The 24,244-nt window shown below is 35.1% G+C and overlaps 1 protein-coding gene across 2 annotated transcripts; it reads left to right on the top strand.

The window, feature by feature from the left end:
• The first annotated feature begins 265 nt into the window (after positions 1-265).
• On the top strand, positions 266-22,470 carry LOC102624179 (cleavage and polyadenylation specificity factor subunit 1). Of its 2 annotated transcripts, none has more exons than XM_006490193.4 (26): positions 266-758; positions 906-1,052; positions 2,546-2,699; positions 3,598-3,733; positions 5,511-5,656; positions 6,233-6,328; positions 6,452-6,504; positions 6,851-6,982; positions 7,210-7,261; positions 7,380-7,499; positions 7,854-7,988; positions 8,960-9,088; positions 9,431-9,508; positions 10,484-10,624; positions 11,205-11,299; positions 12,138-12,334; positions 13,497-14,284; positions 15,220-15,300; positions 15,401-15,466; positions 15,568-15,645; positions 16,383-16,613; positions 18,604-18,735; positions 18,908-19,084; positions 20,346-20,531; positions 21,124-21,509; positions 21,982-22,470. In XM_006490193.4, exons 1-26 carry the CDS (start codon positions 436-438, stop codon positions 22,094-22,096), a joined length of 4,374 nt encoding a protein of 1,457 aa, XP_006490256.2. In that variant the 5' UTR covers positions 266-435; the 3' UTR covers positions 22,097-22,470. The 2 variants fall into 2 exon arrangements, with proteins under 2 accessions (XP_006490256.2, XP_006490255.2); XM_006490192.4 differs by having other exon boundaries at positions 15,401-15,469.
• The last annotated feature ends 1,774 nt before the right edge of the window (positions 22,471-24,244 follow it).

Below are 24,244 nucleotides of genomic sequence, written 5' to 3'. Positions count from 1 at the left end.
TCTTGAAAAAAATCAAATAAATGATGTAATTTTATTTATGCTAAATTATGCATTAATCCACTCCTTTATATTGGTCAAAACAATAAGATTCTCTTCTTAATTAAAAGAATTAAATTTGGGAACAGAAAGAGTTAACTTTTTAAATATATAAATAATAAAGAAATGTAAAATAATTGGAAAAATGGGCATTTATTTTTATTTATTTGTTTCACCCGTAATTATTTTGTGCCCCAAGGACAAAATCACCCTTATTCGCTGCATCAATCGAGTCATCAACATAAGTGAAGAGTTAGAGAAGCATCAGCGTCCTCCCGCCAAACACAAAAACTAGGTTTAAGCTTTCACTCACTTCACACCCAAAACCCCTCGACATTAAAAAACGCTTACTCGCTTTCACATTTCACTCCTCAATTCGAACCTTAAAATTCCTAAAAAATGAGCTTCGCGGCCTACAAAATGATGCACTGGCCGACCGGCATAGCCAATTGCGGGTCGGGTTTCATTACCCACTCACGTGCCGACTACGTGCCCCAAATTCCGTTAATTCAAACCGAAGAACTCGATTCCGAGCTGCCCTCCAAGCGCGGAATCGGCCCCGTTCCTAATCTCGTCGTCACGGCCGCTAACGTTATTGAAATTTATGTAGTTAGGGTTCAAGAAGAGGGCAGTAAAGAGTCCAAAAATTCTGGAGAAACAAAACGCCGCGTTTTAATGGACGGCATCTCCGCTGCTTCCCTCGAGCTCGTTTGCCATTACAGGTTCGTGGCTTTGCTGCTTTGTTTTGTAAAAGCACTTACGAGTGGAGTATGTTAAATTTTGCTGGTTATTTTGACAAATAGACAGAAACAAAAGTTCTGTTGTTTATTTGGGTGTGCTTTTGAATTTGTTTTTGGATTGTTTTGTAGGTTGCATGGTAATGTGGAATCACTAGCGATACTATCCCAAGGAGGGGCTGACAATTCTAGAAGAAGGGATTCCATTATTTTGGCGTTTGAAGATGCAAAAATCTCGGTTCTGGAGTTTGACGATTCAATTCACGGACTTCGTATCACGTAAAGATATCATTACCGGCCTTTCTTGATAGGATAGTTTTGGTTTGCTTCATTACTTACTATCGTTGTATACTTTCACGATTTGTACAGGATATGACATGAAATATATTATAGAAATTTTGTTCACATTGATCATTATTTTGTTGTGTTATTGCAAGTTTGGAATTCGTTTTTCCAATTGAATGGTTTGCTTGTATCATTTCTTGGTGAATAATATAATCAGTTTAATTTTCTAATTCATGCGGCAGTAGAGGAGGCATCACCATGGGCTACCATGTATTAGGAAATTATTTTACCTGTCATTTTACATCAATGTGGTGGTTTTGTTTGAGTGTCAGCCAATCATCAAATCTGTTGAAAGACAAACTAGTGTCCCATTTTTGCGCATGTAGCATTCCTTTTCTTTTAGCCCAATACATACTTCAACTGTTTGATCAGTTTGCAAATTCTTCATCATGCTGTGGCCCAGTCAGAGCGCTTTCTTTTTCGCCTGCATGTATCAGGCAGTCAAAAACTGCAAATGCTGAACATTTGTTTATTACCTGCTCTTCAAATCTTTTTCACAAGGTACCCGTCTTTATTATTCTTACTACCATTCAGGAAGCAAGCTATCTAATTGTTACTAGTGAAAGCTCAATCCAAAATGGTATCTTAACCGCCAATTCTGCTTGACTGGATTGCTAGGATGAATTGGATAACTGAAAGAAAGTATACTGGCACATATTCAGAAATCAAGAACTTAAAAGGAATTTGAGCTTGAGATTTTTTTTCTCTCAGAAAACGCAATAGATTCGGCCATGGTTAAATAAACAAACAGATGTTCCGTCGATTCATAGTATTTCATGGCCGGCTGTATAATATTTACTTTTCAAACGGCCTCTATTGGTGGGCTTTACAGTTCTGCATTCAGAAAGGGGCAGAAGATGAGATGCTGGCTGTAAATTGTGGGAGAAATGTGAAGAGGCTAAAATATTCTTAATTCCAAAGGTTAAACTATATTTTATGGTAACTTATATAACAATAAATTGGAGCAGCTGACATTTGTGCAAGTTCTTTTTGTTTTTTTGGCCTCTTGCTTTTGCAACATAGGAAACATGAGATTTTGATCTAAAATGCATATATTATCTGAAATCTGTGGCTTCTTGGCATATTTATGTTGAACAAGCTTCAGTGTGTCCTATTTCCTAGTAATTTCTATTTTTTATTGATTGGTTTTAAGGTTTGTTTGTCTTGAGTTGGTATACTACTTAGTTTCCTAAGTAATGCTTCCTAGATGCTTTTCTCAAATAGATAGGCTATCCTCTATAAACTATTTTACTGCATGAGAATTATGCGCATGGTGCAATATGATCTCCCTTTTGTTATACTCTTGCTTTCTCTTTGATGATAGTTTATTTGCATGTATTGGTTGATAATATTTATTTATATTCTTATCCCAAAAGAAAAATATATAATAATGATACTTGTTCATAGATGTTGATCTCCTTTTTCAGCTCTATGCACTGTTTTGAGAGTCCAGAGTGGCTTCATTTGAAAAGAGGTAGAGAATCATTTGCAAGAGGCCCGTTGGTAAAGGTTGATCCTCAAGGCAGGTGCGGCGGCGTTCTTGTTTATGGATTGCAAATGATAATTCTAAAGGCTTCTCAGGTCTCTTTTTTCTCCTGTATATCTTTAAATAGTTGTAGCTATGTATCTCTTTAAGGAAAAATGTCTATGAGACACAGATATCAAAATCCTGACTTCACTTTCATACAATCTTCTTCCTCAACTGATCAAACATTTTTACAGGAATAAAGTATCTCATAATGTGCCTAGATATTATTTAGATGAATCATATTACACTAAAGAGCTTGTGAGACAATTCTTAGAAAATTATAGTTGAGATTGACTTTTGCGAAAATAATGAATGTTGAGAGAACTGAATTGAGCATCACGAGTATTTGTATATTGTCAGGTGGCTTAGGACTGACCTCTTGGTAGCAGCTAAAAACTTTTCAAGGAGATCATTCTTTATCTGTCCAAGAGGATCATCCTCTATTCTTTCTTGAAGAACCCATTGAATCTCACTGTTAAGAAGCGGCCTGTTTCTTTCAGGAAAATTCCTAATTTTTTTCGCTGATGCATAGTCTTATTGTAATTTACTGCATCTCGGGTATCTGATTAGTCAGTCATAGGGATGGTCTGCTACCGGTGTGGATATAACTGAAGCAGGATTGCAGCTAGAATAAAGTGACCCATATTCGTTATTAATAAATTAATGCTAGATGCATTGTTCAATTGAAGATTTAGCGATAGAAGTCAGAGTGCTGGTTTCTTACCCCTACATATCTGATGATGAATTACACAGAAGTTTTAGAAAATGTCAATGTGCTAGATGCACCGAATGTTCCTCTCTTGTATTGCCAAAACAGCAAAGGCTCCACTCATTTAATGGACAATTGAATCTTTTAATTTTTTGGGCTTAAACGTTTTATGCGTAGATTACTTAAAGGTTTTAGGCTTTGTCTATTTATTTATTTTGACTATTAGAAAACTTGTTTGTCAGGGTGGATCTGGTTTGGTTGGAGATGAAGATACTTTTGGTTCAGGAGGTGGATTTTCTGCTCGCATAGAATCATCTCATGTCATCAACTTAAGAGATTTGGACATGAAGCATGTAAAAGACTTCATATTTGTACATGGTGAGTGTGTCTAACTTATATATATTATTGATTCGTGTCACAATGGCGCATGAATATGATAATGAGTAAATGAATATGTATGTATGCATGTTATTTATATATGTTATCTGTAGATTTTTGTTTCGAGTACGAGAGTTACAGTGGATGCAGGATATCAACTGCATATAAGTGTATGATCTTTTCAATTTTACGATGCAAACATCCAATATAAATCAAATAGCAAATTTGAGAGCTGAAAATAAAGGTAATCTGCTTTGAGCCATTTCAAAGTTATGTGATTCTTAATTTATTGTCGTAATAAAATAGAAAGTCCAGTCTTCCATGAAAACTATACATATACAGAGTCTAGGTTTTTGGACACGACAGTGACATAGTGATTCTGGCTGTCCAAGATAAATTTTGATCTTTTCCCCTCCTTTTTTGTTTTTCTTTTGGCTTTTTGGTCATTAGCTGGTTACACTTGGTCATGTATAAATCTATATACTAGGTTTAGTTAGTTTTGTTGGTCAACTTAAGCCGGTCTTAATTTGTTCTAGTTGTGGCTAGCAAGTAAATTTGATCGGAAGTTTGATTGGTTCTTAGTCTAGGTAATTCTGAAAAAGAATGTAATTTCATTTTTTTGGCAAATGCAGAATGAGTTAATATTTCTGAATTCTGTTACAAGCTCCTTGGATGTGTTATTAATCATTTTTTGATTTGATGCTTGTTGTTTCACAAATAGTATTGGTATTGCTTTAATCTTTATAATCACTTGATGCTTGTTCTTATCTTTTTAGCTCTCTCGCCTTGTCTTTTTGGGTTTTCTGTTCAAGTTTCTGCTTTAAACTACTCTTTGACTCTTCTTCCTCTGTTTCAAGTTGCTGTACCTGCCCCAAGTCATAAAACTTTCTGATCTACAAACCAGTCTTCTTATTTTCCTGTGTGTTTGATGCTGTTACAGATATTTGCCATAAGTTTGTTAATCTATCAGGTCTGGTTAATTTCTGGTTCTTTATGGTTCTTAAACTGAAAGTATTTGAGGATGTGAGCATCTTAATTTTAATGTGATAGAATATAAGGACTTATCTGAGTTAGTGATTAAAATATTATTATTGGGTTTTACATTTAAGTTTGGCTTTTAGGTCAAACGATCCTTTAACGTAGTATTAAAGCCAGTTTGATCAAGTGGTTGTGTTTTCAAACCCCTAATTTAATTAAATCGTAATAAGTTGTGTTTGTGGTTGTTGTAATGTTTCATGTTGTCGTTATTTTATGTATGTGCCTTGCACGTGAGGGGGGGTGTTAGTGCTTAATTTTAAACATGATTCTTAGGGCTTTACCAGTAAGTTTAAGCTTTTGGGTGAAGAATTTGGTTCTCCATTCTTTGACTTCTGTGCTTGGAATGATGTGCTTAATTTTAATCACTTTCCTGGTGGTGTAATTAAAATATCTAGCTGAAGGGTGCTTTTCATATTAATTTGTGGAGTAGTGATAGACATCCCAAGTTTTTTAATCTTAAATTTGATCCCAAATGATGTGGCATTAATTGAGTGGTTGGTAATTCTTTACAAGATTCAAGTGAAATAATTGTATTATCTCACCAACCAATTGATGAATGCCACATCATTTGGGATAAAAAATTTTGGATGTGTAGCACTACTCTAATTTGTAAATTAATGGTTTTAAATGAAGTTTTATAGTTCAAAAAGTAAAAACTATACCGTTTACACTGATTGGCTCTTGCCTTTCAGCTTCTTAATTGGAGCTTGGCCACTTTCTGATATTATATAATCTGCAGGTTATATTGAGCCTGTGATGGTCATACTTCATGAGCGAGAGCTTACTTGGGCTGGGCGAGTCTCATGGAAGCACCATACTTGTATGATTTCTGCATTAAGTATCAGTACAACTTTAAAGCAGCATCCTCTTATATGGTCAGCCATGGTATGTTCTGATTTGGATTTAATCTATCTGTAAGAATGCTAAATATCTTAAAAGTCGCAATTTAGAATGCTAAATATCTTAAAAGTCACAATTTCAATATCTACGGTTGATCTGACTATTCTTTAACACTGCAGCTGAATAGGACTAAATCAACTTAGAAGTTACAATTATATTTGTTATCTCTGGAGACTTAGTGTTACTCTAATATCCATAATATATCTAGTAATGTCCTTTAGAACATTGAGACTGTGATAATGCCCATAAAGATTGCTCTAATGTAAACGGTAGTAAGTTTATGCAACAAGACTGCGCCATAAAGGGTTCACAGCTGAATACGACAATGTTCACATTTTGTCTCAAAACATTAATGTTTTTCATCCTCTACCTTCCACATCTACGATAACAAAATTTTAGCTCTCTTGTGGTGAAATGTTGAAATTTATTGTATTCTTGGTGCTGAAGATATTGATGAACATTAGGCTATGCCTTATGGTCCTCAAATTAGCCAATATATGGCATTGTTGTAGTCAAAAGATGTACTTTCGTTTACATTCTAACAGCATTTTGACTTGCCAGAATCTCCCTCATGATGCTTACAAGCTACTTGCAGTGCCATCTCCAATTGGTGGTGTTCTTGTGGTTGGTGCAAACACAATTCACTATCATAGTCAGGTATACTCAATTTGTTTTCCTCTTTTGTTATTCTTTTGGGGTTTTCATTGACTGATGTATTGCTGCAGTCTTCGCAAATTCATCTATATGCTTAATAACATTTTAGTTTCTCGTTTTGTGCAGTCAGCTTCATGTGCATTGGCTTTAAATAATTATGCCGTTTCTCTTGATAGCAGGTCATGAATCTATCCTCTTTTTTTGCCACCCCATTACAAATTAGTTAAAATTTTTGTTGTTGGTTTATAATAATAGACTATTTGCATGCGACTTGTGCTTTTATTTGAGATTGGAACTTTTAGGAAACCAGGATCTTCATGTTAGTGTACTTTAATTTTGTTTAGTTATAACCTGTTGCTCAGGATCCAAGGGTTGTTTTCATATACGGATTTTTAAAAAAATCTCTAATTCTTCATTTCCCTTGTATGGGAAGAAGTAATTGTCTAAATTTTGATTTGGAGCTCCTTTAGTGCAGTTGCATTCTTATTTCTATTCATGTTGTTTTATTTTTTAATTTCATTTCAGTCAAGAGCTGCCAAGATCAAGTTTCAGTGTGGAACTTGATGCTGCCCATGCTACTTGGTTGCAAAATGACGTGGCGTTGCTGTCAACAAAAACTGGAGATTTAGTACTTCTGACCGTTGTTTATGATGGCCGGTAGGAATTTGCCTTTTTCAATTCAAATGGTTCATATTTTAAGTTTCTATAAGCTACAATACAAGTAATGGTATTGTGATTAGGTGATACTTTTATACATTGGAATTATGTAATATGATAGTTGTTTGGTAGCATGTAAAAAGGCAGATATTCTTCTGATTGTATTCATGTAAGCAATTATGTATCATATTGTATAGTTCGTATTATTTGTTTCTTTCTCTTTGAAGGGTTGTGCAGAGACTTGATCTTTCCAAGACCAATCCTTCTGTACTTACTTCGGTTAGTTGTATCCACTGGACCCCTCTTACTGATTTATTTTTGGTTTGAATCTGTCTAGACTATTGGTTTACTTTTGGTGCTAATCTATAAGTTTTTTGAAAATTTACTGAACTTACAGGACATTACAACTATTGGAAATTCATTATTCTTTTTGGGTAGTCGGTTGGGAGACAGTCTGCTTGTGCAATTTACTTGTGGATCGGGCACCTCAATGTTGTCATCAGGTCCGAAGGAAGAGGTGTGTGGAAGTCGTCAACTTCAGTTTGCTACTTGCTGTGATGGAATTCATATTAATGGGGCTTTAGAAATTTCTGATCTTTCTTCGGCTGCAATAAATATTTTTGACATTTTAATTTTTACGCTATTTGAGTTGATTATGTATTTCATCTTGCTACCTTCAATTTTTCAGTTGACAGGTCATGAAAGTTAACATGTCTTTGCTCATCAAAACAATTGCTTTTATACCAACAATGGTTCATTGGAAGAAATGCTCATTATTCTCTTTCTAATTTGTTTGATATATATATATATATATATTGTTTATTCTTAAAAATTTATATGGGACTAATTTCTGCTGTTTTCACTTCATCAGTTTGGAGATATTGAAGCTGATGCTCCTTCAACGAAGAGATTGCGGAGGTCTTCTTCTGATGCCTTGCAAGATATGGTTAATGGTGAAGAGCTTTCTTTATACGGTTCAGCGTCAAATAACACGGAATCAGCACAGGTTATTTACTGTCCTCAAGATTTTTGAACTTTTCTCAGTACTTCTTGGTAGGAAACAAAGAATTCTGTCAAAAAGAAAGGGAAGATAGAAAGGTGAAGCAGCGGTCCACAAGTGTAACAAAAGAAACCCTTAGCTACCTACCAACTATACAAAACCAAATCAGCATATTTATACCCCAAAATACTATACCAGTCCAGTAACTTGCGAAAGCTAAAGGAACGCCAATAACAAAATTAACATTTTTGTTTAGTATTTTTTAGTTGAAATATTTATAATTAAGCAATGGTGGCTGTACAATTCTAGTCGAGGAGAATACTCTTACAACTTATCAGCTGCTGCAGAATTTAGCTGCAGAAATTTTCAAAACTCAAAAGTCTGTTTTCCTCTTTTCAATTGTGATCTCCTGTATACCATCATTCTTTATTCCAATTAATTAACTGTGTTAAGCCCTTGGGTTTGTGTTTCTGAACCTTGCATCATTAATGTATTTGAGCCTCTTGCAACTAAATAGCTTTGTGTAGGGATTAATTAACCCTTTATGATTTTAATCATGTATAATAATATACTGCCTTGACGCTTATTGCTGCTTTATATTTCTGTCGTTCACTGAAACTTACTGATTAGTAATTGTTCTGAAATTTGCTTGTCTAATTGGTTTGAAAAGTTGCTGTTTTTTCATGGCCTTTCTTTATGATTGTCTAGTATTTTGCCCAAGGACAGGGTGATAAGAAAACATAATTGTAAACTTCTTTCTCAAAAAAAGTTAAGTAGATTGTTAATATTTAAGTTGCAAGTATCTTTAATGATAATTGGTTGAGTTGCAAATATCTTTAGTGCTGGCATTTATTATGAAGAGGTGTTTTCTTTTTTAATCTTCTTATCGGAATAGACACTTAATCTATTAATCTACCATATAGTTTTGAAGTTTATTTTCACCCCAATTATGTTATTTTCTTCCCTTGTGACTGCAGAAAACTTTCTCTTTTGCTGTGAGGGATTCATTGGTTAACATTGGACCTTTGAAGGACTTCTCTTATGGCCTGAGAATAAATGCTGATGCTAGTGCAACTGGAATTTCCAAACAAAGTAATTATGAACTGGTTAGTTCTGCAAGCCCAGTTTTGACTCTTTTGGATCTGCATAATCAAAGGAAAGGAGCATAGAAGAATGAACTGCTGCATGCTTCAACTTGAACAAGTTTCCTTGGCATCTTTTTGCTAGTTTTAGTGGTTTTTATATGCTTGCTTGCTGTTGCTTAGACCTGCTGTTAGCCTGCTTTTTGGATTTCATTTTAGTCAATTTATGTTCATGGGACCATTATATCACAGTTCAAGAACTTGGATTACTTTCTGCAGTTTCTTTTTTTATGTTTTGGTTTGGTTTTGGTCCATTGGTACTATTTTCTCAATAACTGATATTTTGTCTCTTGTGTTATTTGACAGGTTTGCTGCTCTGGCCATGGAAAAAATGGTGCTCTGTGTGTACTTCGGCAGTCTATTCGCCCAGAAATGATTACTGAGGTTTGTCCATAGGCTGTCTATATACTTTTGACTATTATCATAAAAGTCAATCAATCTTTTTATATTATCACTGCTATGCCCTTTGTTAAATTGCAAGATAAGCACAACAAAAAGTCTCAAATTTGTTTGATAGGAAGGGTTGTAGTAATTGTGGAACTTTCTAGAACATCGTGCCTCTTTTAAGGGTACTTAGTTTTGGGACTGAGGGGGTGTGGATCGTGATAATAGAGAAGGGTTGAGGAGGGAATTGTAAGCGTCTATCAAAGCAGCCAGTTTCACGCCATCTTTTACTGTTTTTTTTTTGGCTAAGAAACAAAGATTAAATATAACTATAAGAAATATGTACAAGGATTAGGAGGATTACAAATCCACAAAAAAGGACGAGAAGTCCCAATATAAACAGAACACTTAGAAACTGCAAAGATAAAATATCCCAAAACCCTAAAAAACTAGCTCACTAAGAGTGCATCCCTGTTAAGATATAGAAACGCCATCTTTTACTGTTGAACACAATTAACATAATGCACGTAGGCAATCACATGCATTCCTTGGGCATTGTCACATATTACTAGTGAGTTGTAATGGTCAAGAAAGGATAATATGCGTACTATATTTTCTTAACAAAAATTTTATTTAGCAAGAACATTTTCACACAAGGCTGCCCTGACAAGGTACTTTACCACCCTTATAAAAGGTTATCCTTTTTCTGCCCCAATGTCCTAAATTGACCTAGTCTGATTTTGAGGGTCATTTATCTGGTGAGGTGGTTTAAGGAAATGGATAACTGTACTGAATTGCCCTTAGTCATTTGTAGTCATGGAGATGTATGAATTCTTTTGTTAGTGGCATTTGTTGATATACGTACAGATTTTCAAATCCACACATTGTAAATCTATAGTGCTCTTAAAAGCAGTAAGAGTCTGATTGTGCTTGAATGGATCTATCATTGTGTGAGAATACCTTTTCACTGTGCAGGTTGAACTCCCGGGTTGCAAAGGAATTTGGACTGTTTACCACAAGAGTTCTCGGGGTCATAATGCTGATTCTTCTAGAATGGCTGCTTACGATGATGAGTATCATGCATATTTAATTATAAGCTTGGAGGCTAGAACAATGGTAAGCTAGTTTTTTTCTTTTTGTTTAAGTGAATATGAATTTGTCTAAAAATTTTCTAGATTTTTTGTTGGTAGAAGTAGATGCTTTTCAGTGGTATATAAACTTTTAGTTAGGCCATGGTGGGTTAACCAAGCAAAAAAATTTCTAAAAATTTGCGCACAACAGGCAAGCCCAATAAGCATTTTAGTGCGTGTAACCATCATTCCTCTTTATTTTTTATTTTTTATTATCAATGATGAATTCCAGTTTTTCAGTTTATTTTTACAAGAGGAAGCAGGGAGAAAAAGTCTGCAATTTACTTCGTTATAGTTTAAAGAGTGTTTTTGGTACTCTGATGAGTTAACTTTTTGGAATTAATTGTGTTTCTTCATGGTACTAAAGTGTGTTTGACTGAAGTTTTATTGTTTATAATTTTGATAAGCCTACCAGGGTATTTATAGGTGTTTGGAAGCTGTAATTCCATTTATCAAATTTGGCTTTGCTGGCAAGGCATTAAGTGCTACTGTTGTCTCCTTTTTATTTAGCTTAAACTTTTCAGCTTTTTATTAGTCGTTTTGTGTAACCATTGCTCTGTGGTTAGGTACTTGAAACAGCTGATCTTTTAACAGAAGTCACTGAAAGTGTGGACTATTTTGTGCAAGGCAGAACAATTGCTGCTGGTAATTTGTTTGGAAGGTGAGCATATATAAAAATTTTTCTTTGGCAAAATTTTCTTATTTTCATGGCTGTGGTTGGTATTTCTACGAGGACATCTAATCATCTTTTTTATTTTTTTAATATATATATGTGTGTGTGTGTTTTCGTACATATTCATTTCATTTCATTTGGCCAGAAATTTCTGTAGATTAAGGAGAAGAATATGAGTTTAATAGATTTAACATATTGATCCTTGGTTATTCTCCTGGATATTAATCCTAATTATAATTTTAGTTGTTGCTTAATTAGTGTCTAAGGAGCTTCAAGATTCATCTTTTTTCTTCATTCATTTAAACTGGATGGGGTTTTGAGATAGGGAGTTATAGCTGTTTCTAGCCTTGAATAGGGCTGATTGGGTATACTTTCGTATAACACAAATAGTCTTAGTTTTTTGTTTCCTTAGTGGACAGCTGGCCACTCTGTTTTAAATCTTCATCGTTGATATATTTTTGAGTTTCTTGTTTTGAAAGAAAAAAGGGGAAATGGGGGTGTGGCTTTAACTAAATAGGGATTGGATGCAAAAGACTCAGTAGATGTTGGGTTTTTTAAGATATTTTTGATCTTTTGTAGAGTTTTGTTGTTTCCTTCTTTTGGAACTTCTTGTCCTTGTTTTTGTGGATTTTTTCCCCTCAATATTGTCTCTCTTGGGTGGTTTAATATATGTTCTTCATCTGTTTCTTAGCAACTTTCACATTGGTTTGGAGGCTATTTTAGGTGCTGTCATGTTTCAATAAGGATAGCTGCATGATTTAATCATTCAGTAGGGAATAGAACTCAGAGTCATTTGCTTCTTGCTTATCTTCTTTTTTCTTTTTAGGCGTCGAGTTATTCAGGTCTTTGAACGTGGTGCTCGGATTTTGGATGGCTCTTATATGACTCAAGATTTAAGCTTTGGTCCTTCGAACTCTGAATCCGGTTCTGGTTCAGAGAATTCCACTGTGTTGTCTGTTTCAATTGCTGATCCATATGTGTTGCTAGGAATGAGTGATGGAAGTATTCGGCTTCTTGTTGGAGGTATGCTTTCTTCCTTACTACTTAATAGCATCTCCAAATAATTTTTTGTGTGTTGTTGATAAACATTTTCTATTTACAGTTATTTTATTTTTTACACTATTATTTCGCAAAATTCTTGAAAATGCAATATTGGTATTCTAAATGGAGTCTAGACTTTGTGAACTCAATTCTTTTTCTAGAAAAAATATATGTAGTGTTTCTATCAGTATGGGTTTTTTTTTTTTTTCTGGGCTAAGAAACAAAAGATTGTATTAAAGAACTATATGAGATATGTACAAGGATTGTTGGGACTACAACTCCGCAAAAATAAGGACGAGGAGTCTCATCCAAAACAAAACACCCACCTAACTACAAAGACCAAAAATAATCCAAAACCCAAAAACAACACAGCTAACTAAGAATGCATCCTTTCTTAGGATACAGAGGCTTCCCAATTAAGCAAAATAAAAAAGAAAGAGATATCTTTGAATTCAGCAGTAGTAGATGCCCGTAGGGAAGTCCAGAACTTCGCTTTGTCCCATAGGTGTGAAGTATAGCTTAAATGTCAGTAGCCAGATTTATTTTGGGAAGTTATACCCCCACACCCATTGACTCCTACTCTCCCACACCCATTGACTCCTACTCTTACTCATAGCTAATCCTTGTAAAGTTAGGTAAATAGCTCGTCTACCTGCATTAAATTACATGACACCAGTAGGCTTGCATGGCAACTTAGCAGAATATTTGTATAGGAGTTAAGTTTTAGAGGGTTGAGGTTTTTGGTGTCATAACTCTTAAAGTAGCACTATATCTTGATTCTTTGTACATTTTTGTTGGAATTTTGATATCGTTTCAGTTTTACACTATTCTTCCTTCAAAGTTTTAAGCACTGGTTGAGGTTTTGAAAATGTAAGTCAAAAGAAAAGTTACTCACTTTGATCGTTGCTGGCTTGTGGATAGCTTCAAGGACACATCATTGAATAATTCATTATTCGTAGATATATATACAATTTGAGTATATGTTCTTCATGCATGATGCATAAATGTTTCTATGATGAATATGTCCATTGTCCCACATGCTACTTTTCTCTGAGTTTTTTTTTCCTTTTTTCTTTTTTGTTTGTATACTGTTGGTTCTTGATCTGGGATTTTAACCAGACTCATTGTGAACGTTGAATTACAGATCCTTCTACTTGCACTGTTTCTGTACAGACTCCTGCAGCCATTGAAAGCTCAAAGAAGCCAGTTTCTGCCTGTACACTGTATCATGACAAAGGACCAGAACCATGGCTTCGGAAGACAAGTACTGATGCATGGCTTTCTACTGGTGTTGGGGAGGCCATCGATGGTGCTGATGGTGGGCCTCTTGATCAGGGAGATATATACAGTGTTGTTTGTTATGAGAGTGGTGCCTTAGAAATATTCGATGTGCCAAATTTTAATTGTGTTTTTACTGTGGATAAATTTGTGTCTGGAAGGACTCACATTGTTGATACCTATATGCGGGAAGCTCTGAAAGATTCTGAGACAGAGATTAACAGTAGTTCTGAAGAGGGAACTGGCCAAGGAAGGAAAGAAAATATCCATAGCATGAAGGTTGTTGAGTTAGCCATGCAAAGGTGGTCTGCACATCATAGTCGTCCATTTCTTTTTGCCATATTAACCGATGGGACAATCCTTTGTTACCAAGCTTACCTGTTTGAAGGTCCAGAGAATACTTCTAAGAGTGATGATCCTGTCTCTACCTCACGTTCTCTCAGTGTTAGCAATGTTAGTGCTTCTAGGCTTAGGAATCTGAGATTTTCTCGCACCCCACTGGATGCATACACAAGGGAGGAGACACCTCATGGAGCCCCATGCCAAAGAATTACCATTTTCAAAAATATTAGTGGTCATCAAGGATTTTTTCTTTCTGGGTCAAGACCATGTTGGTGTATGGTTTTCAGAGAGCGGCTTCGAGTTCATCCACAGGTTAGAAATAGAGTTTCTGACTTATCAGAATTTCTTCTGTGGCCTATATTATCGGACTCTTTTATTTCTCCTTTGCAATGGTGATTTCAATTTAGTGTTTTAATAAAATAAATATTGGTTGATAGTGAATTTTTGAGTGCTTCTAAATATTAGTTTGTTTGATTAGACACTCGTAACTTCTTTCTTTTAATCAATATGCTCATTTTTTCTCTTAGTCGAAAATTTTGTCTTTGATTATACATTTTATTCCCATTTTTTAAACCTGGATATGACCATACACAACGAGACATTTACATGAAGTCTTTCTTCACTGCAGCTGTCCTGGATCTTGTTTCTTTTTCATTTTTCTGAATCTTGGTTTTATTTTCTTTCTTGTTATTCTTTGTTAGGTCTTTTTCATATGTAGAAGGATGCGGTGGTTTTCATTTTCAGTAAAATGTTCCTATTTCTAGTTTCGTTCTGGAAAGGCTTTGAAGTTTGACTGTGGCTTGGTTTCTGTTATTAGTTTAGTTTAGAACAGACAGTAGTTCCTCTATATTGTGACAACTTAATTGATGCTACTTGATTTACTTATTTTATATGCTCTTGTATCTCTGGATTTTGATTTTGATTTTTGTCATTTTCTCCCTTTTTGGGCTGGCAGCATCTTTTCTTCAAGTCCTTCTATTGCAACCATGCTTGGTTAATCTACCATTCTGTACTTTATGCTGTCAAGATAATTGATTGCAAAATTCACTGTTCTCTTGCAATGATTGTTGAAGACCATGTACTCAAAAGTCATTATTAAATTGCTTCTAACTTGCCCAACAACATTTTGTCCTTAATGGTCACTGAGGTTTAATATTTATGGTATTTAATATGTTACTTTATCATACAAGCAAGTGTGCTTTTTGTCTCATTACATTTTCTCTATGGGTGTGTGTTTATTTTTGCAGCTATGTGATGGATCTATCGTGGCCTTCACTGTTCTTCATAATGTGAATTGTAATCATGGTTTCATATATGTTACATCTCAGGTCAGACTTTAACATGTATTTATTTGGCTGTTTTTGTCTATGTTGTGGGATGAGGCTATGGCATTATGGCTTATCATTATTTTGAATTTTAAATTTTCAGGGCATTTTAAAGATCTGCCAATTGCCATCTGGATCAACTTATGACAACTATTGGCCAGTGCAAAAAGTGGTCTTTTTCTTATATTTTTAAAAGCTCTAATTCTATATGGATCAAATTCATTCAGAAATAATGGTTTCAATATTGATGAAATTTTATGTTTTGGTTAGATTCCATTGAAAGCCACTCCACATCAAATCACTTACTTTGCTGAGAAGAATTTGTACCCTCTAATTGTTTCAGTTCCTGTGAGTACATTCTATCTTCGGCAGAATTTATTCTTTCTTGTCTTTTGAATAAAACTAATGAAATCTTCAGCATCCAGTCAGGGACAACTGAAATAAAAAGTGGTATATCCATGTAGTTAACCTATGTGCTTTGGATTATGATGTGTGCACTTGTTCTTTGTAATCTACAATTTTCCTTGGCATCGTCGCTGTGCAGTTAGTTGTCTTCCTTGACTTGTACATAATTTAATAAATACTTTTATTGCTTGCTTAATCTGTATACACCATAATTTTCCAAGATCATTTTTAATTGAGTTGTTGATGTTTTGGTTATAAAGTTTATCAATATCTTGATTTCTTCTAGTAGTTGCTGCAGTGGTTAAGCAATTTTTCTAAATTCACCATTTACTGCATTTGGCTATTTTTTCCCCTCCTCTCTCTCTCGCACTCTCTAATGCATTCTTTTGATTGAAGATTAGTTATATGCATAGTTCATATGTTGTCATCTGTCAAATTTTTACCTTTAAGTTTTAGTTTGGATGGATAACATCGTTCCTTACAGCTCAAAAGTGGAACAAACTATTTTATTACTTGTAAAAGGGATGGACAATAGTGTGGTAAGATGATGTTTATGTGGAAAGGATATGACCGAGAACTTAGCAACTTGGAGCTACGAGGGTTCATGTGATTCCTAATAATTTTTTCCCCTGCAAAATAATCTGGAGTGGTGATATCTGTGCTGCATATGACTTTTGCAGGTTCTTAAGCCCCTAAATCAAGTTCTTTCATTGCTGATTGACCAAGAAGTTGGCCATCAGATTGACAATCACAATTTAAGTTCTGTTGATCTCCATCGAACTTACACTGTAGAGGAGTATGAGGTTCGAATTCTAGAACCTGATAGGGCTGGTGGCCCTTGGCAAACAAGGGCTACAATCCCAATGCAAAGTTCTGAAAATGCGCTAACTGTGCGAGTGGTCACACTGTTTGTAAGTTCACTCTTTTGTCTATGTATCAATTTTCCTGTGTTACAGTCTAGCCTTCCTTGTTATTGCTTCTAGGACAGGTGGAATGGCAGAGAGGAAATTGATATAACATAACATTTTGCAGAAATAGTAATAACTGCTTTCATATGTAGTATTTGAAGTGCATTCTTTCTAATTTTAGTGTTTTATTTTTTAACTTCACATGTGGGAAATATTTTTCAATAAAGGCCTTGAAAGACAATAAAGAGATCAGTTGATGTCAATATTCAAATGTGTAAATATTCCAATTCATGGAGAGTGACGAAAAATTGAAACATTCTATAGAAGCCCTTGGAAAGCTGTATTGAAAGAGTATCCTAATTTTCTTAATCACATTGCCTTAGAAATGGGAGATGGGAAGGATAATGTTTCTGGGAGGACAAAAGGAGGGGTGATTTTTTGTGTGGGAAATTCCCCCATTTGTACATATTATGCCTTTCTAGGAATTTTTCAATTTTTTCCAGCATAGCTTTTTTGTCACTTTCCATGAATTGGAATGGGAAGTTCAATTTTAAAAGAAATTTGAATGATAGAGAGGCTGAAGAACTTGCAACACTGATGCTGAGTATTGAAAATTCCAGTATTGATGAACTGAAAGAGACAAAAGGATATGCAAGCTAGAAGCCTAGAGATAGTATACTTGCAAATCATATTTTGAGAAGTTGTGTGATATCTGTTGGAAGAGGTTTCACCCTTCAAAATGTTCGGAAGGCTTGTATCCCTCCTAAAATCCAAGTTTTCTTGTGGGCTTTGGCACAAGGAAAACTGAATACTGGAGAAGTGATTCAAAGAAAGTTTCCTAATACTTGTCTCTCCCCTTCTTGGTGTGTGTTGTGCAAGAAAAGTGCTGAAACTTCTAATCATCTTTTTCTTTATTGTCTTGTGGCTTCAAAGTTGTGGAATAGGTTGTGCAAAGAGGCCAATATGTTGTGGGTCATATCTGGTTCTTGCGACTGTCTTCTTATGGAGAATTCCTTTGCTTTTGGTAAAGGAATGAAGACTAAATCTCTTTGGAAAAGTGTAGTGGACGCATTGTTTTGGGTGATGTGGTAGGAATGAAAGAAATGTTAGTATTTTTGAAGGGAAAAGCGTGGATAATATTGAAGAATTGTGGGATAGAGTCCATCTTCTTGCTTTGCTTTGGGCTTCAGTATCTAAGGAGTTCCAGGATTCATCTTTTTCTTCATTCATCTAAATTGGGAGGGGGTTTTAAGCTAGGATTTTAAAAGTTGGAATAGCATTGTATAGGGGTGGTTGTGTATACTTTCGTATAGCACTAAATGCTTATCTTTTTTGCTTACTTAATGGACGACTGGTCCACTCTCTATTTTGATTTTTCTCCATTAATACATATATATATTGGAGACACACAATAGCTTCGAGAAGAATAATTAGCGGATTATTAAACATAAAATTAGGGTTTTAAAATTGTCTCTGGATTACTTAATTCTAGTCCTATGATTATATGTCAGCAACAGGAGCCCAAGCTCCCACTTAGGTCAGATTCATTTGATCAAAAGGACTTCAACTTGCCAAGCAGATTTGGGGTTTAGTGATAGTGTGCTTGAAGCAGAATACAAGTGAAATAAAATTGGAATTTGATTATTTCTGGTCGCTTCCCTGTCTTGTTATGGTTTAAGTAGTCGCATTTATTTTGTGGTTTTTGAGCCATATAGGCTTTGGCATTCTGGCACAGGGGCCCTCAATTGGTCCTTTCTCTCTTCTCTTTTACCAGTGAGTGGTGAGTTTCCTTTTTCTTTAGGTGGGTACCTCGTGGATTCAGAGTTTGTTTGGGAAGTGCCAATTTGTAATTGATGCGGAGTATGAGTTGTTTATTGTTGACAAATGGGGAATAGAGACTGATTTACTTTTTTGTCTTTCATTTCGGAATACAATCTCAAAAGAGGATATTGAGATTAGTGTCTGATACTCCCTCTTCTGTGTTGTATTTCAGAACACAACCACGAAAGAGAATGACACACTGTTGGCTATTGGAACTGCTTATGTCCAAGGGGAGGATGTTGCTGCAAGAGGACGTGTACTTTTGTTTTCTACTGGAAGAAATGCTGATAATCCTCAGAATTTGGTACTTTCTGGGTCATATGGTCCTCTATTTTCTTCAGTTCAGATTGATTTTGCTTCACATTTTTTTGCCATATGCTCGAACAGTTTTGTTTTTGTTTTCATTTTCTCAGATCCCTCTTTATAATTGGTAATGTCTAGTTGTTGCATTATTAATAAAATCATAAGCTTTTCAGGTAACAGAGGTTTATTCAAAGGAATTGAAGGGTGCTATATCTGCTTTAGCCTCTCTTCAAGGTCATCTGTTAATAGCTTCTGGTCCAAAAATTATTCTACACAAGTGGACTGGTACTGAGTTGAATGGAATCGCTTTCTATGATGCTCCACCATTATATGTTGTGAGCTTAAATATTGTAAGTTTTGTTTCCTTAACACTGACATCTCACTTAAATGTCTGTTTCAAGTTAACAGAGAATACTTGACAATTTGTAATTTTTTTAGTTCTTCTTCTGGTATGAGTTATTTGATTTTAAAAAAAAATGTTGTATGGTTTAACAGTTATGTACATCACCACCACCATTGTATTACTATTACTATTCTTATCATTGTTGATGTAGTTTTTGCAAGAGCTTAGTACTATTGTTTCAGCCTTTATCTATTAGTGTAAGTTTTCACATTAAGTTCATTCTTAATACAGTATCAGAAGTAATTTTACTAAGTGGTCTTGTGTTCAAAGCTCCCATGTGATCACAATTGTATTTGTATTGGCTTTTGTTTCTGCATTGTTTTAATTTGTGTCTGGGCTTAATTCTGTTGACCAGTCAGTCACTCAGTTGAAGTCCAGTTATGCACATGAAGAGACATATTTTTGACTATCATTTCAGCCCTTATTCATTAGCTTAAGCTTTTTGGTTCGTACTGGGTTACGCCTGAAATTCCATGAGGGCCAGTTAGAAGAACTTTGTATTAGCTGTTCTAGTTTGAAGATGCTTGAATGGTGGCAAGAATTTGGGTTGCCGTGTAAAGGGGGCAATGCATCAAGTTAGTTTGCGAAATGCAAGTTCACATCAGAGAAGCAAGATAGCAAACATAAGTCATCCTTCAGAATGTTCAAGAATGCCTTTATTTCCTGCTGCTGTTTTCTGTGAACATTGCATGTTTATTCTCTCTCAAACACAAATGATGACATTTGGTATGCATGTTGGGATCTGATCTTGTTGTAAATGTTCTCCTAGCAATTTTAAAATGCTAAACTATATTGGCATTCTTACTATAACCAGTTGAGTAACATACTTTGCGTGGTACAATAGGAATTTGTTTAATGTTCCTATAGTGTTTGATTAATTTGTCCACTGTAAGCTTGTTGGCCTAAGATAGTCATATATTTAATTATTGTTATGAACTTTTGCTGGCACTGAATTACCTTCTTTTGATTTAATTCATGGTTGTCCGGTATGCTTATTGCAAGCTGATATCTATCTTGGTTGGAGGGTGAAATGTTCTGCATGCTTACACATGTACTTGAAACTTTCTGGAATCTCCCCACATAAAAATGCATATTTTTTTGATTAACTGGATGTTTATTTATTTGCTTGCTTCAATGTAATAAACGGTGTTTGTCAATGCTTTTCTTTTATGATCTCATCTAATATATTGACCTAAACACTGATGCAGGTCAAGAATTTTATCCTCCTTGGTGACATTCATAAAAGCATATACTTCCTTAGTTGGAAGGAACAAGGAGCTCAACTTAACTTATTGGCCAAAGATTTTGGCTCTCTTGATTGTTTTGCAACAGAGTTTTTGATAGATGGAAGCACACTGAGTCTCGTGGTTTCAGATGAGCAAAAGAATATTCAGGTTGGTTGCTTCATCCTGAATTATTATTATTTTCACACTTCATTTTCAGCCTGATTTAGGTTGACAACATTATATGCCTGCGATAGAATTTCATACTTTCATACTCCAACATGTTCTGATATTTATAGAGCTTAATACTATTGCTCGGCTCTACACCCATACTGCTAGTTTAAGCTTTAAGGTCACACGGTAATTTAACATGTTACCAAGAGTCAATTTGACCAAGAGGAAGTTTGTTAATTCTGTAAGGTCTTGTGTTTGAATCTCCCATGCGATTTCATGTATATTTGTTTTTGTATCATGTCTTTGTCTTCTGTCTCTTTGGGCTTGGTTCACGTTTTGGTCCAAATAAGAAACCCTTTTGGTGTTGGTCTTGGTCTGCACAGTTGAATGTGAGGCAGATTGTTAGTGCTTAATATTACAATATTGATTGGGCCCTTAATTAATAATTTAAGCTTTTAGTAGTGTTGAACGCTTAACATAAACCATTTTGGCTTTTGATGGAAAGAATGGTGCAGTTACAAAATGTGATTATATTTGTTTTGATTCTTTATTGACTCATCTTTGAATCCTTTGTATGTGGTTGAGACAGATTTTCTATTATGCACCAAAGATGTCTGAGAGTTGGAAGGGACAAAAGCTTCTTTCAAGGGCTGAATTTCATGTTGGTGCTCATGTTACAAAATTCTTGCGGCTGCAGATGCTTGCAACTTCATCTGATCGAACTGGTGCTGCTCCGGGATCTGATAAAACAAATCGCTTTGCTTTGTTGTTTGGTACCCTGGATGGCAGTATTGGTTGTATTGCACCTCTTGATGAACTTACATTCCGTAGGTTGCAGTCCCTTCAGAAAAAGCTTGTCGATTCCGTTCCCCATGTTGCTGGCTTAAATCCAAGATCTTTCCGCCAGTTCCATTCAAATGGAAAGGCTCATCGGCCTGGTCCTGACAGCATTGTTGACTGTGAACTGCTTAGCCAGTAAGTTGCATCATTTTATAGACCTTATCAACCACGGAGTCGTGGTTTGAAATCTTGATAACCATAAGATCCTATCATATACATTATATATTGATAAGAGCCATGAATTTAATAGGATTTCATATTTAGAGAACCTTATAAGAAATTTCAGGATACTGGTTGGATATCTGTATGATCTCATGATCTCAGCGGCAGGATCCTTTATGATTTCCAAGTGTTTTTATAGTTTCTCTTATCTTCTCTACCGTGGATCTGAATGTAGGCAGTAGAGGGACCCCTGATTCTCTAATTTGAGCCTTGCTGCAACTGATCGGCTTTTAAATATTCTGCTGTTTTTTTGTTGTGTTATTGCATTTTAGTTCCAAATAAATGCAAAATGTTCCCTTACATGGGGCTGATTCACTTTTTTATGCTGCAGCATTCTTGGTGTTATAAGCAATCTTATGGTATGTACATGTTTTCCTCTCTGCAGTTATGAGATGCTTCCATTGGAGGAACAACTTGAAATTGCTCACCAGACTGGAACAACTCGTTCACAAATTCTTTCAAATTTAAATGACCTTGCTCTAGGAACTAGCTTCTTGTGAGTGTAGCTTATGTCTGAAAGGAGCTTCTGAGGATCTCTGAAAAGCAATGCACAAAATGTTTGGCCAAGTTACAATTCCACTCTCTGGTCTAACAATCGCGTGCATGATTGTACGATCACAATGTTTGTGTTTGCTTCATTGTTTTTAGTCTTACTATGATAGCCGATGGGGTAGTCTTGTTAAGTGCTGGGGACTAGAGACTAGATTCATGTAAAGTGGTCTGCCAATTTCCATAATTTTTCTTAACATGTTGTATTAACATCGTAAAGAAACAATATCAACCTTGCTATTTGCTACTCATCTTACTTTCAACTTTCATAAACTAATGTTTGATAGAAAAACAATCAGAAACAACCTTGTAGCAGTTGCTTCAAGGACTTACTGTTTTTCCCCCCTTTTTTTCTAGATAAATTGGATCCAATTACTTGACATGATGATATGCAAAGTTTTGGAGATAATGTAATCATTAAACGATTAGAATCTTAGATAATTGTCCAACATTTCTTGATGAGTTGCGTGTTCCTTGTACGACTTAAATCATTACAATGATGAAGTGGTTACACTTTTTTTCATGACAGATTAACATTGAAATTATTTTATACACTTTTTCAGCTCATTAAAAAGGGTAATATTTCTTCCTCTTCCCTTTTTTAACACCCCCCCAAGCATCAAAATCTTATTAGCAAAGTTGTTTTAATCCTGCTCATCTGAAATTATTAGCAAGTGTTGAAAGAGGTGAAAATGGAACATCCTTTCTCAAATAGAGCAAAAAGCTACAGCTTGAACCAAAGGGAAAAAAATGAGCATGTTAGAAAAACCATGTGCCTGACCCCCTTGTGATGTGAATTTACTTTTTACTGTTTTGTTCGTTGTTTTCGCCTTAGTAAATATATATTTTTGTCACTTACCAGAAAGTCCAAAACGAAAAGGGACAAAAAAGGCACGTAGAGTGGATGGGCTGGGGCTGGGGCTGGGCCTGAGACACGTGCATGGTTTAATGAATAATTTGGTCTACCACGAAGGTACAATGATGATGACACACGTGCGCATAGAGTTCATTAATTAGGGCAAAATGGGATGGCATGAGCATTGGCCGTGGCATATCATCTTAAGATGTTTCTAAAGTGTTCGTTTTGGGACCATTTTCGCTTGGTATGTCTTGGAAAAGTGGGACATAACTCTTTCATTTGTAATGAATGTGAAGACCCCATTGTTTCATCACTCATGCGCAATTTCATCACCTAATATTTCTTTTAAAAGAATTATAATTTGCATGTAGATCAAAGTCCTTTTTGAAAAAGCACTGTTTTCAAGTGGGATCTTACTAATGCACACTTGTTAGTAAGTAAGGTCCCCATCAAGGTGAGATAAGAGGGCAAAATGAGTGTATGTGTGTGAGTGTGCTTAATGCTTTGACATGAAAACTAAAGAGAGCCTTTCATTTCTTCTCTTCAAATTCAAATGCTTTCAAAGTCTTCATATGGGGTCCAAAAACAGTGTATGTCTCAGTTCCAATACTTTGCAATTTACAGGACTTTCTCTTTCGGCCAAGTGCTGTGTTTTAGAGTAGTCATTAGTCCCACCAATTAAATTCAATTCTTTTTCCTTCTATATTTTCTTCTTTTGTTTTCTTTTTCTTTTTCTTTTTCTTCAAGACGGAGTAGTGAAGGAAAAATGGTCAATGCATGTGTCCCCAGCTAATGTAACCCACTCCCATTAATTCAATAGTGAATGTAGGTATTTTCTTGAGAAACCTTTTTCTGTGACAGTCTTCAAATTCAAAGGGTGTCATTGTCTTGAGCTTAATTATGATTTATGATACATAAATGAGTTGACTATTTATCGTTTATATATATATGCATAGTGCATGAATTTTGATGGCATGCAAAATAATTTTTAATGCAATTGAAAGGATGGAGTTTGACCTTTTAGACCACAAATTGTTTACTCCCTTTTTGAGTTGTTCTTGAAGGGGAAAAAAGTAATTAAGTCATCTTTGAGTAAGAAGTTTTCTGATTTTAATAGTTCAAACGATCTACCAAGTAATGAAGCAGATTTTTGATCGATTTTGTTATCGTGTCATGAGAAGACTTCAGTATAAAGAGGAAACGTTTAAATTTTGTAAGTGTTCATCATGTTTTTCCAAAT

The sequence above is a fragment of the Citrus sinensis genome, chromosome 9 (assembly GCF_022201045.2).
Source record: "Citrus sinensis cultivar Valencia sweet orange chromosome 9, DVS_A1.0, whole genome shotgun sequence".
Taxonomy (NCBI): domain Eukaryota; kingdom Viridiplantae; phylum Streptophyta; class Magnoliopsida; order Sapindales; family Rutaceae; genus Citrus; species Citrus sinensis.
The sequence above is the reverse complement of the archived record's forward strand: the minus strand, read 5'-3'. Positions and strand labels throughout refer to the sequence as shown.